Below are 12,906 nucleotides of genomic sequence, written 5' to 3'. Positions count from 1 at the left end.
AGCCACTCCCCCTCCCTGACCTCCAGCCCTCAGCTGCTGCACATACAATAATCCAGCTGGGCAAATGGCCGCAACAGTGGGAGCAGTGGCCTCATCTAGCCAGGTCTCCATAATACATGCCAGGTCTGCACCCTCATCCAGGATCATGTCATGGATGAGAGATGTTTGGACCTGGCATTACACAGCAGCAGACGAAGGCTAAAGGATGGAGTCATTCATCCCCCAGCCGTCCTTTGGCTCTGGACAGGCCCGGAACAGGAGGCAGATATTACACATCTCTGCCCTGTTCCCCTTACCCGGCATGGCCTGCCCCTAGTGCTCTGCCAGCACCTGCCACCCAGCCTTGGTATATTCTGGCCCCCAGAACTCCCCCCACTGCCTCCCCCAGGTGGACACATGCTTCCGTTGCTTTCACCTACAAGGTGGGCACCCCGCCCCTAAAATCACAAACACAACCCCAAAGCCCACCACCCACCAACAATTTTTAAAAGCTACAACCCAGGCCCTCTGCTCCCTTGTGGCTCCTGTGAGTGGTTCACCCAAGTTATAAGCCTTTCGGGATTGACTGAAAGCTGTGTTTTCTTTCTAGCAAGGAGGGGTGGAGTGAGCTCCCTGCAGCTCTTCCCTCTCTGGTTGATGTATAGGACCAGGTTGGCTTCCCCCTTGTGATGATGTTCTTCCTGGGAGGCAGGAGGTGCAGCCTCCCAGTGGCTCTTGGTTCTCCAGCCAATGGATGAGGCCCTTATTCTACACAATAAGTGACATGCAAACTAGGACAATGAACCACTTTTGGAAAGGCAACAGTGCAGCCCTTATTAATTCAAATCAAAGCTTCTGATTCCAGCTGAGCACTGGTTTTGCCTTTCTTTTTTAAAGTGGGTGATCAAGTTTGCATCCTCATCCTAGCCTGTATTTCCATTGAAAAGACAAAACAACCAGCCTATGCTACAGGATTGTTGTACACTATTTTCTCAGCTTTTGTCTTACCTCAAACCTGCAATATTAAAATTGGACTGCATTATCAGGACCGACATAAAACATTCTCTCAGCTACAACCCTCAAATACACATTGGAAATACTTTTAGTGTTTCCAAAGAGAATGTGTTAATATAGGAATAGTAATAATAATGGACAATATTTCTTTTTTAACTAGCAGGGCATTTTTTCAGTGTTTTAAAAAATCACATTTTCCACACGAAATAAGACCTGAGTGAACTAGACCATGAATTATCTTTGATTCAATCTCCCCATCACCTCGGGGACACACACGGCTCCCCAATCAGAACCACGGTAAAATCCTGGATTTCTCCAGTTTCCTATTGGCAGCCGTCACTTCCGCCCCAGGGAGACATAAAATCAGTCAGTCAGTCTGATTTGATAGTAACAGCACAGTTTTGAACACGTTTATCCAGACGTCCTACTCTGTTCAGTGGGATTTCCTTCCCAGTAAGTGAGCTTGGGATTTAAGCTTTTGATAAGTCCTATGATAGACAGCTTCAGCAAAGGAGATCGTTACCTTGTCGTGGTGCTGGAGCTTGAGCACCTCAATGACATCATGAGCTAAACTGTGAAGGGACACCCAAGATGGGAAGGTCATGGCAGAGAGGCCAGACTGAATACGATCCCTGGGGACGGAAACGGCAACCCACCCCAATATTCTTGCCATGAAAACTAAATGGATCAGTACAACCAGAGATATGTCGGTATACCATCGGAAGATGGGACTCCCAGGTCAGAAGATGGTCAAAATGCTACTGGGGAGGAACAGAGGATAAGTTCAACTAGCCCCACATGTGATGACGCAGCTAGCTCAAAGCCGAAAGGACAGCTAGCAGCCAATGGTGCTGGTAGTGAACGACGAATCCGATGTTCTGAAGATCAACACACCGTAGGAACCTGGAATGTAAGAGCTATGAGCCAGGGCAAATTGGATGTGGTTATTGGGGAGATGTCAAGATTAAATGTAGACATTTTGGGTGTCAGTGAACTGAAATGGACTGGAATGGGCCACTTCACATCAAATGACCACCAGATCTACTACTGTGGACAAGAGGACCACAGAAGAAATGGAGTAGCCTTCATAATTAATAATAAAGTGGCTAAAGCAGTGCTTGGATACAATCCAAAAAATGACAGAATGATCTCAATTCGAATTCAGGGTAAGCCATTTAACATCACAGTGATCCAAATATACGCCGCAACCACAGATGCTGAAGAAGTCGAAGTAGATCAGTTCTATGAGGATCTGCAGCACCTACTGGATAGTATGCCAAAAAAAAAGATGTTATTTTCATTACAGGAGACTGGAATGCTAAGGTAGGTAGTCAAGTGACACCTGGAATTACAGGCAAGCATGGTCTGGGAGAACAAAATGAAGCAGGACATAGGCTGATAGAATTTTGCCAAGACAACTCACTGTGCATAACAAACACTCTCTTCCAACAACCTAAGAGACGACTTTATACATGGACTTCACCAGATGGTCGACACTGAAATCAGATTGACTACATCCTTTGTAGCCAAAGGTGGCAGACATCTATGCAGTCAGTAAAAACAAGACCTGGAGCTGATTGTAGTTCAGATCACAAACTTCTTATTGCACAATTTAGAATCAGGCTAAAGAAAATAGGAAGACCCACAGATCAGTCAGATATGAGCTCACTAATGTTCCTCATGAATATGCAGTGGAGGTGAAGAATAGATTTAAGGGACTAGACTAGAAAGGGTCCCGGAAGAACTATGGACAGAAGTTCGCAACATTGTTCAGGAGGCGGCAACAAAAAAGTCAAAAAGAGAAAGAAAACCAAGAAGGCAAGATGGCTGTCTCCTGAGACACTGGAAGCAGCCCAAGAAAGAAGGAAAGCAAAAGGCAACAGTGATAGGGAGAGATATGCCCAATTAAATGCAAAATTCCAGAGGTTAGCCAGAAGAGATAAGGAATTATTTTTAAACAAGCAATGTGCGGAAGTGGAAGAAGATAATAGAATAGGAAGGACAAGAGACCTCTTCCAGAAAATTAGAAACATTGGAGGTAAATTCCAGGAAAAAATGGGTATGATCAAAAACAAAGACGGCAAGGACCTAACAGAAGCAGAAGAGATCACGAAAAGGTGGCAAGAATATACGGAAGATCTGTATAGGAAGGATAATAATATCAGGGATAGATTTGACAGTGTGGTCAGTGAGCTAGAGCCAGACATCCTGAAGAGTGAGGTTGAATGGACCTTAAGAAGCATGGCTAATAACAAGGCAGCAGGAGATGACGGTATCCCAGCTGAACTGTTTAAAATCTTGCAAGATGATGCTGTCAAGGTGATGCATGGCATATGCCAGCAAATTTGGAAAACACAAGAATGGCCAACAGATTGGAAAAAATCAACTTATATCCCCATACCAAAAAAGGGAAGCACCAAAGAATGTTCAAACTATCGAACAGTGGCACTTATTTCACATGCCAGTAAGGTAATGTTCAAGATCTTGCAAGGCAGACTCCAGCAATTCATGGAACGAGAATTGCCAGATGTACAAGCTGGGTTTAGAAAAGGAACTAGAGACCAAATTGCCAATATCCTCTGGATAATGGAAAAAGCCAGGGAGTTTCAGAAAAAAACATCTATTTCTGTTTCATTGACTATTCTAAAGCCTTTGACTGTGTGGATCATAACAAATTGTGGCAAGTTCTTGGTGGTATGGGGATACCAAGTCATCTTGTCTGCCTCCTGAGGAATCTGTATAACGACCAAGTAGCAATGGTAAGAACAGACATCAGAACAACGGACTGGTTTAAGATTGGGAAAGGAGTATGGCAGGGTTGTATACTCTCACCCTATCTATTCAACCTGTACGCAGAACACATCATGCGATGTGCTGGGCTTGATGAAGCCAAGGCTGGAGTTAAAATTGCTGGAAGAAACATTAACAATCTCAGATATGCAGATGATACCACTTTGATGGCTGAAAGCAAGGAGGAGCTGAGGAACCTCATGACGAAGGTGAAAGAAGAAAGTGCAAAAGCTGGGTTGCAGTTAAACCTCAATAAAACCAAGATTATGGCAACCAGCTGGATTGATAACTGGCAAATAGAGGGAGAAAACGTGGGGGCAGTGTCAGACTTCGTTTTTCTAGGCGCAAAAATTACTGCAGTTGCTGACTGCAGCCAGGAAATCAGAAGACGTTTACTTCTTGGGAGGACAGCAATGACAAATCTTGATGAAATATTTAAGAGCAGAGACATCACACTGACAACAAAGGTCTGCATAGTTAAAGCAATGGTATTCCCCGTAGTAACCTATGGCTGCGAGAGCTGGACCATAAGGAAGGCTGAGCGAAGGAAGATAGATGCTTTTGAACTGTGGTGCTGGAGGAAAATTCTCAGAGTGCCTTGGACTGCAAGAAGATCAAACCAGTCCATACTCCAGGAAACAAAGCCAGACTGCTCACTTGAGGGAATGATATTAAAGGCAAAACTGAAGTCCTTTGGCCACATAATGAGAAGACAGGAGACCCTGGAGAAGATGCTGATGCTGGGGAAAGTGGAAGGCAAAAGGAAGAGGGGCTGACCAAGGGCAAGGTGGATGGATGATATTCTGGAGGTGACAGACTTGACCTTGGGGGAGCTGGGGGTGGCGACGGCTGACAGGAAGCTCTGGCGTGGGCTGGTCCATGAAGTCACGAAGAGTCGGAAGCGACTGACCGAATAAACAACAACAACATGATGGCCAGTTCATAGAAAGGCTGTCAATGACGGAAGCACAGCAAAAAAACAAAAGCACCGCTCTATCCGTCGCTGTGTACTGAAACACGGAGGACCAACCAACTCCTCCCGCTCACAGAGCCCTGAAAACTGAAGAGTGGGCCCGCTCTTAATTTCCGGTTTGAACCGGCCTTTCCCCCCTCTTCCCCTCAGGGCGAAAGTTAAACCTGCCGGTGGAACTTAATGATCGATGCAAAATGGCAGCGTAGCTGCGATTGGGCAGCAGCTTCCCCCTCCCCCTTCCCGATCCGCTGACTCGGAAGCGCCGGCCCTGTCTCACTCATGTTTTCTTGAAGATTCCCTAGATGGGAACCAGGAACTGGCAGCTCGAGCCAATGAGCTGGCCCTCCGAACACATTAACCCGGCGGAGTTACCCGAACACCCACGAGGGGGCCGGGCCAGCGCAGCCCTCCGACGTCGAGGAATGCGCGCGGGGAAGCTATGGAGTTCCCCTGTGGTCCTGCGGGAAGTGGTCGTGGCCTCGCCAGTGCCTCCTTTTCGGCCCTGGAGCATCAGTGGCTGCGGGCGATGCGTGGTTTCGGCCTCGGCGGGAGCGACCAGCAGATAGTGGACGCCGCCCGGCAGTGCTTGAGGCGCGCCTTGAGCCCGCGCAGCAGCAGCGACGCCGACCTGCTGCGTGGCTATAGGTGAGGGAAGCAGGGTAGGCCTCCTCGGAGCTTTTATTGTCTTCTTTGCCCTTCTGTTCATACCCCATCGTTTACTTACATCTACCCATTCTACCATCAAATTATCTGCTGCAGGAAGGATTGGTGGATTATTTTGTACTTGAAAGCAGAAGTACCTTCAGCCTCCACTCTGGCAAAGTCACCGGTGGTATAGCCACCCCATCTTTTGCCTGCTGACCTCAGGAAAGGGTTCAAACTTAAATCCTGCGTTCTAGAATGGCTCACGGCCAAACCAGAAGAAGACTGAGCACATTTGTTTTCTGCAGTACCGAGTCCAAAGGCTAGGATCCAAACCAATCAGTTCAAATGACAAGAAAGGGGATTTTGACTAAACAGTAGGAAGAGCTTCCTGACGGTACCATCTGTTCGCTAGATTGTTTCTGAAGGTGGTGGGTTCTCCTTAGTTTGAGGTATTTAAGCAGAAGCTGGGTACCTACCAGGGTGCTGTAGTGGTGGATTTTCTGCATTAGTAGGACTAGAACAGCCTTCCTCAACCTGGTACCCTCCATATGTTTTTTTTTACTTCCACTCCCATCAGCCCCAGCCACCATGGCCAATGGTCAGAAAGATGGGAGTTGTAGTCCAAAACATCTGGAGGGCACCAGGTTGGTGGAGGCTGGACTAGAATTTGATGTCCTTCCAACTCTGATTCTTCAGTCAAAAGAAGGAAGGAGTCTGTGGTTACTCTAGTAAAAGGAGAGAGGCTTAGCACATGACCAGAACCATCTGTTGTTTAATATATTTTCAGGCCCTGCCCTAGGAACAGGTTCTGGGGCTCAGTCCTTGTAAGCACAAATAATTCCCTGCCTTATTTTAGCCAAACTTGGGTGCCTTACAGCTGTGATCCAAGTCAGTTTTTAAGAAAAAACAGCAAATGACCCATGATCATCTTCATCATTGAGTATGAGGCTGAGGACAGCTGGCATTGAGGCAAAGTACCTCATTTGTTGCCACTGTTTATGGTTGTGTAATCTTCCTTGGCTAATTTCTGTGGAAGGGTTACAGAAGCCTTGAGCCTCTTGGTATTGCCAGCCTGCATGTAATCTAACACAACTGCATATGTCCAGAATGTTGGGCTGGAACATTTGAGTCTCCAAATCCAAGCACAAGGAGCCCCACTGATGAAGTGGCACTCCAGGCACTCTTGAATGAAACAGATTATCTAGATCCATTCACTCCTGCTTCAGGTCTGGTTTTGGAATGGAAACTGCCTTGGTCACCCTGTGGGATGACCTATGCCAGGAGAGGGACAGGGGGAGTGTGACCCTGTTGATTCTCTTGGACTTCTTTCGATACCATCGACCTTGGTATCCTCCTGGATAGGTTGTCTGAGTTGGGAGTTGGAGGCACTGTGCTGCAGTGGTTCTGCTCCTACTTGGACGGCCGATTCCAGAAAGTGGTGCTGGGGGATTCATAGAATCATAGAATAGTAGGGTTGGAAGGGGCCTACAAGACCATTGAGTCCAACCTCCTGCTCAGTACAGTAACCCAAGTCAACGCTTCCCTGACAAGTGGCTGTCCAGCCTCATCTTGAATGCCTCCAGTGTGGGAGAGCCCACTACCTCCCTAGGTAATTGGTTCCATTGTTGCTCTGACAGTCAGGAAGTTTTTCTCCCTCTCATAATACTTAGAACCTGGGGTCATCACGTGAAGGTGATTGGTGGGAGATTCAGGACAGATAATAGGAAGTACTTCTTCACATAGCACATAGTTAAACTATAGAATTCACTTCTATAAGAGATAGCGATGGCCACCAATTTAGATGGCTTTAAAACGGGATTGGACAAATTTATGGAGGATACAGCTATTGATGGCTACTAGTCCTGATGCCATGGGAATCTGGTTGTCCACTTTGTAAACAGAATGTTGGAGTACATGGATCCTTGGTCTGATCCAGCAGGGCTCTTCTTATGTTCTTACTGTTCTAACATAACATTAACTAGTTTTCTCCTTCTGTGGGGTTTTAAAGTCAATATTTTGAACTGTTCAAGTAAACAGTGGGCAAGCTTAGAAGTTTTGAGATGTGTCCTTTTGGCTGAACTCTGTATGTTTAATGAGTAGATTCAGATTTATCTATTAAAAAAAAACACAGGCTGGTCCAACTGTTTTTGTGACCCTGTTGAACATTGATTTGAACATTGAGCATAGACATCTTGGTTGTTCTACTTTTGACTTTTTTCTTTCTTTCTTTTTTTCTTTTCTTTTTTGGTAGTTCATTCTTCACTATGATTTGACTGAATCAATCACTCTTTTTCTTCCAGCCTTATCTCCATTTCTGACCTTCAGTCCCAGCAACGCATGCCTTGCTGTAGTCATCTAACTTGGAGTTCTAACGAATTCAGGGAATGGGTTCGCCAAAGTGAAGGCATTTTACCTAACCAGAGGATTTTACAACGAACTCACTTGATGCTCATGGGCTACTTGACAAATGAGAGACTGGGGGAGAAAGACCAGCTGGTGGATGGCAGTTTGTATGTGCAAGACAACACTGGTGTGCTGCCTTGTGTGGTATGGCACGAGAATATTCTTCCAATGTTTGGGCGGGGCAATGTTGTTATTGACATTGTTGAGCTGTAGGCCTTAAAAATCCTCTCCATATTATGCACAGTGACAGTCCTTGGGGCTCCACTTATATGGAGAATGTAAAGCGGCAGCATCTGGTCAGCATTTTCTGCAGTCAACCACACATTTCCACTTACTACAGATATAGGAATTGAACATCCAAGCTAGGTATGATGGGGTAGCTGTGTTGTTTGTTCATATAAGTACTGCGAAAAGGGATGTTTGGGTGTAGGGAGATGAATCTCATCTTCTCATAGTCTATTGCTGCAGGTACTCAAGGCATGCATTTCTTGAAGCAGGAGAGATTGGATCGCCCCTCCCTAGTGCAGGGATGGTGGTGCTTGCAGACACCTTTTTTAGTGCTTGGCAAGGTGCCCTACCCACTTTAAAAACACACACACACATTTTCTTATTGGCAGCTGGGATCACTTCAGAGGAAAGGGAGGGCCTCCAGCTGCCACCATTTTCATTTCCCATGAATGCCTGTGGGCTACATTATGGGGCTCAGAGTTATTATTCGGAAATGAAGATGGTGGTTGGCTGCAGACTGGTGCTTTCCTCTGCAGCATGCCCAGCCAAGAAAAGGAAGGAGTAAAAAGAAAAAGGTGCTGAAACTGGGTTCAGAACTGTTTAGGGTATTGTTGCTCAGACCCCACCTCTGCCTTCTGTCGAGTCGTTTCAGCAGGTTACTTGTCTTTTGTGACTAGCCACGTCTCCTGTGGCAGCCATTTTGTAGTGGTGCCCAAGACAGTTTTTCAAATTGCTTGATGTGCCCACAGGCCCCCAAAACATCTGTTCTAGTGGAAATTCCACAGAGTTAAAAATTGCCTTTCCTTTGAACAATTGATAGCCTTTTATTTACTGAATTGCAAGTTTACTCATTTTCCAGTGTCCTCAAAAGCATGCTGTTGTTGTTGTAATACATATATTAAAATAAAATTAAAATATAATTGATTAATCTAGATGATGAATCCACTAAGATAAGCTTACTGCAGAGACAAGCAATTTTGTCCTCAAAATGTGATCAAAAAGGAGTCCAGGGTCCATTCTTTGGAGAGGATGTTAACAACCCCCGAACCACCTGAAAGAGCTTTCTGGATGGATAGTCAAGGATGCAATGGAGGCAGCAAGATAGGATTGATAATGACTAATCATTCCATTTATGCTTTAAATTTTGGAATATTTCATGATATTTCATTAAATACTAGTTTTTAATGAATACCATTCCAACAACTTTTAGTACCCTTCCAGACACACTAAAGAAAAGCTTCATAATATTTTGAAAATATGCAGGTGGGCATGTGAAAGGAATGATGACTTTCATTCTTATCTTTGTCCTGTCCTCAAGTTGTAATAGTAAACACATTCCAGGCTTTGGGCATAGTCTTCTTACTTTCATGAAATGGTTGCTTAAAAACCAGGCGCTCTGTTGCAGTTTTAGCTAACAATGGCCTAGAGTGGTATGGCTACAATAGTATATTGTTCAGTAACAGCTGCTATGACATTCCAACTAATTTCATAACTTTGCCATTTCCTCCTAATATTTTAATCACTGCGGAATATTATAGTTTTGTATATGAGTTGTGGTTTCTTCCAGGTTTTGAGTGAATTCTGTCTCATGTTAGAGACTGTTGGATACTGCGAAGTAGCTCCTTTGAGAGGGGTTTTGGCAAAACTTCAAGGGAAGATAGAGTGCAGTCCTCAGACATATCCAGAAGTACTGTTTTCAAAGAAAGGGCTGTAGCTTGGGCACATCTAATGGAGACACAATTTCTCTTTTTTGGTTTAGCTCCTGCATTTTAAGCTTGAATGGCTAGAATGCTTATTGCTATTCCCCAGTTGGGTATACATCCCCCAAACAGACCAGATCAGAGCCGGGTATGTGGAGATTTTAGAAGACCCAGTCCAAGTGATACCAGGACCAGAGAAGCCTATTGATATCATCCCTGTCTTTTATCCAGGGCCAGCAACATGGCTGCTCAATTCCAGGTAAAGGTTCAGTGTTGTCTACCAAAATTTTGCATCTGCCATAATTGTTGGCTAGATCATTATCTTCCATTGAAGCAGCAGGTTTTTGGAAAAAAAGTAATACATAAATACTGTATCCTCCAAAACTTGGTTGGAATGTTGATTTACTTGGCTAAAGATTTGAATTGTTTTATTTTTGCGGATTTGCAAACCTTGTTTTTCAAAATACAGGTGAGAAAGGGGTGTAATTAGAATGCTTCAAAAGTAATGTTTAATTAAGCAACAATTGCTTTCCGTTGAGAGTTTTAAGAGGTCGCATTAGAACTTAACCATTTTCTTTTCATAACAAAAAATGTCAAATTTGAGAATGGTTGTCTAGCCATTTGTTGTTACTATTGCTATTTGTTGTTTGTACAGGTAGTGTAGCATAGCAGTGAATAGTATGAGCTGGGAAGCCCATGGTTCAAATTTCATCTCTGTCATGAACTCATTCGGCAGACCTAGGCATGCTGCTGTCTCTCATCCTCACTCACACGCACACCACCCATCTGTGTCAATACTGACAGATTCTAGAGGGGGAGTCATGTTGCAGCAAAAACAACAAAGAGTCTTGCAGTGCATTATAGAAGAACAACTTTATTATGGCATGTGCTTTTGTGGATCCAGTCCTCTTCATCAGTTGCATTAAATGCCTCAGATGCAATACTAACGGAATTGTTATAAATATTATTGAGGGCAGTAGGGCAGTTTGCTGGTTTACTAGCAGACTCATAGCTTATGGTTGCCACCTACCCATCCCTTCCCTGAGTCCTGTAGTATGGGCAGAGAACTCCAGGAAGGGAGGGGCACTTGCCTTCATGTTGGGTTTTTGCTGTAGGTGGAAGCAGTACCTCACTGCTGCTACTATCTCTGGCAAAAGCCCAACAAGAGAAACTGCCCTACCTCCTCTCCATGAATGAGGAGAGGAAGAAAGGAGAGGTGGTTTCTCTCCTGCAAGGTGAACTATTGCTGCTGCCTCCTGTAAAACATTAAATGGAAAGGATGAGAAACCAAGCTCCCTCTAGAACAGGGGTCCCCAGCCCTTTTAGGCCAATGGACACATTTGGAATTTTGAGAGTGTTGTGGGTGCTCTCACAAAATGGTTGCCGTGGGGGATTGCCCATTCACAAAATAACTGCTATGGTGGGTGTGGCCAATCACAAAACATCCATTTCCCAGAAGGCGAACTGGTAAGGCTACAAGAAAAGTAACTTGCCTAAGACAACTATCAGAGGGGTAAGGCAGGGGTGTTGGTTAGGACCTCTTAAATTCAGTTTCTACATTAATAATATTGTGGATGAACTCCTTTCTCCCTCCTTCCCTTTCCTCCACATCCATAGGACTATGTAAGGTTATTCTCTTATACGCAGACTATATGGCCTTGTTATCCCTTACCATACAAGCAAGCAAGCTCCCAGAGAGTGAGCAAACAGGGAGAGCAAACAGGAGTTTGGCACGGGAGGTCCCTAACAAATTTTGTTTTCAATTTCTTTTCTTGTAACACACACTTCCATACTAGGGGCACTCTGTTGTTAACCTTAAGTGAATACCTGCCTGTACTCTTCCTTTGTTGCCTGGCCTTCCTTCCACTTCCTGTATGTGTCCTTTTTTGCTTTCAGGTCATCCCTAAGCTTGTTGTGAAGCCACACTGGCTTCTTCCGTTGTCTTCCACCTTTTTTTCTTGTTGGAATTGTTTGTAATTGTGCCTTGATAATTTACTTTTTTAAGAACTCCCACCCATCTTGGACTCCTTTTCTCATTCGAGTCGCTTATCTTATCATTGTTCTGAGTTTACTAAAATCAGCTTTCCTAAAATCCAGGGTACGGGTTTGGGTACACTCGGCTTGTGCTTCCTTTAGAACCATGAACTCAAGTATAACATAGTCGCTTTCCCCCAGAGTTTCTCTAACTGCTACTTTATCCACTAAGTCATCTCTGTTGGTTAGGATCAAGTCAAGGATAGCCGATCCTCTAGTTCCTATCTGTACTTTCTGTAGGAGGAAGTTATCAGCAACACAAGTCAGGAATTTCCTGGAGGGGCCATGTTTTGTAGATTTGTCTCCCAACAAATATCGGGGAAATTGAAGTCCCCCATTACTACTACATCATGCTTCCTTGAAACATTGGCTATTTGCTTTTCAAAAGTTTTATCCTCGTCTTCTTCTTGATTGGGTGGCCAGTAGTAGACTCCAACCACCAGGTTCCTTTTATTCTTTGCTCCATTTATTTTAACCCAGATGCTCTCAATGGGGCTACCAAGCTCATGCGCCTCTATTTCTGTGCAGAGATATGTATTTTTAACATATAGTGCAACTCCACCTCCCTTTCTGTTCCTCCTGTTCTTTTTGAACAAGTTATATCCTTCAATTGCCATATTCCGGTCATGAGAGTCATCCCACCAAGTTTCAGTTACACCTATGAAGTCATAATTTCCCTCCCATATTAAGAGTTGAAGTTCGTTCTGTTTGTTTCCCCTACTCTGGGCATTAGTATATAGACATCAAAGACCATGTGCTTCATAGTCTGGCTTTCTTCCTACCTGTTTCTGAAGACGATTATTGGGCGCTATTAGAGCTGTGTCTGTCATGGTGCATGAGCCTTCATCCACTGTTATCCCCAACTTTACATCTCCTTCCCCTGTCGGATTCAGTTTAAAGCCCTTCTGATGAAGTTCTTCATGCTGTGGCCAAACACGTTCTTCCCAGCCCTTGTGAGGTGCAACCTGTCCCTTGCCAACAGTCCGTCTTCCAGGAAGTTTAGCCCATGGTCCCAGAATCCAAATCTCTCTCATCGGTACCACCTTCGTAGCCAGTCATTCACCCGGAGTATTTTTCGTTCCCTTTCTGTCCCTCTTCTAACTACTGGAAGGATGGATGAGAACACTATCTGGGCCCCTA

At 44.7% G+C, this 12,906-nt stretch overlaps 1 protein-coding gene across 9 annotated transcripts in view; it reads left to right on the top strand.

Moving 5' to 3' along the window:
- The first annotated feature begins 4,925 nt into the window (after positions 1-4,925).
- CTC1 (CST telomere replication complex component 1) overlaps positions 4,926-12,906 on the top strand; it is a 63,637-nt gene continuing 55,656 nt past the window's right edge. For 4 of the 9 annotated variants that reach the window (XR_014787896.1, XM_084835343.1, XM_084835345.1 and 1 more), the window contains exons 1-3: positions 5,109-5,401; positions 7,702-7,948; positions 9,792-9,991. Coding sequence is in view for 8 of the 9 variants with exons in the window: in XM_084835343.1 (XP_084691469.1) it covers positions 5,196-5,401; positions 7,702-7,948; positions 9,792-9,991 (653 nt within the window). In the remaining variant the exon portion in view is untranslated. Of the gene's footprint in view, positions 5,416-7,701; positions 7,949-9,791; positions 9,992-12,906 lie in introns of all 9 variants that reach the window. The other 5 variants (XM_084835342.1, XM_084835341.1, XM_084835346.1 and 2 more) reach the window with 5 other exon arrangements.

The sequence above is a fragment of the Heloderma suspectum genome, chromosome 2 (genome assembly GCF_057233095.1).
Source record: "Heloderma suspectum isolate Gila_16-S chromosome 2, 16-S_ref, whole genome shotgun sequence".
Taxonomy (NCBI): Eukaryota; Metazoa; Chordata; class Lepidosauria; order Squamata; family Helodermatidae; genus Heloderma; species Heloderma suspectum.
Note: the sequence above shows the minus strand (reverse complement) of the source record. Positions and strands in the feature narration are given on the sequence as shown.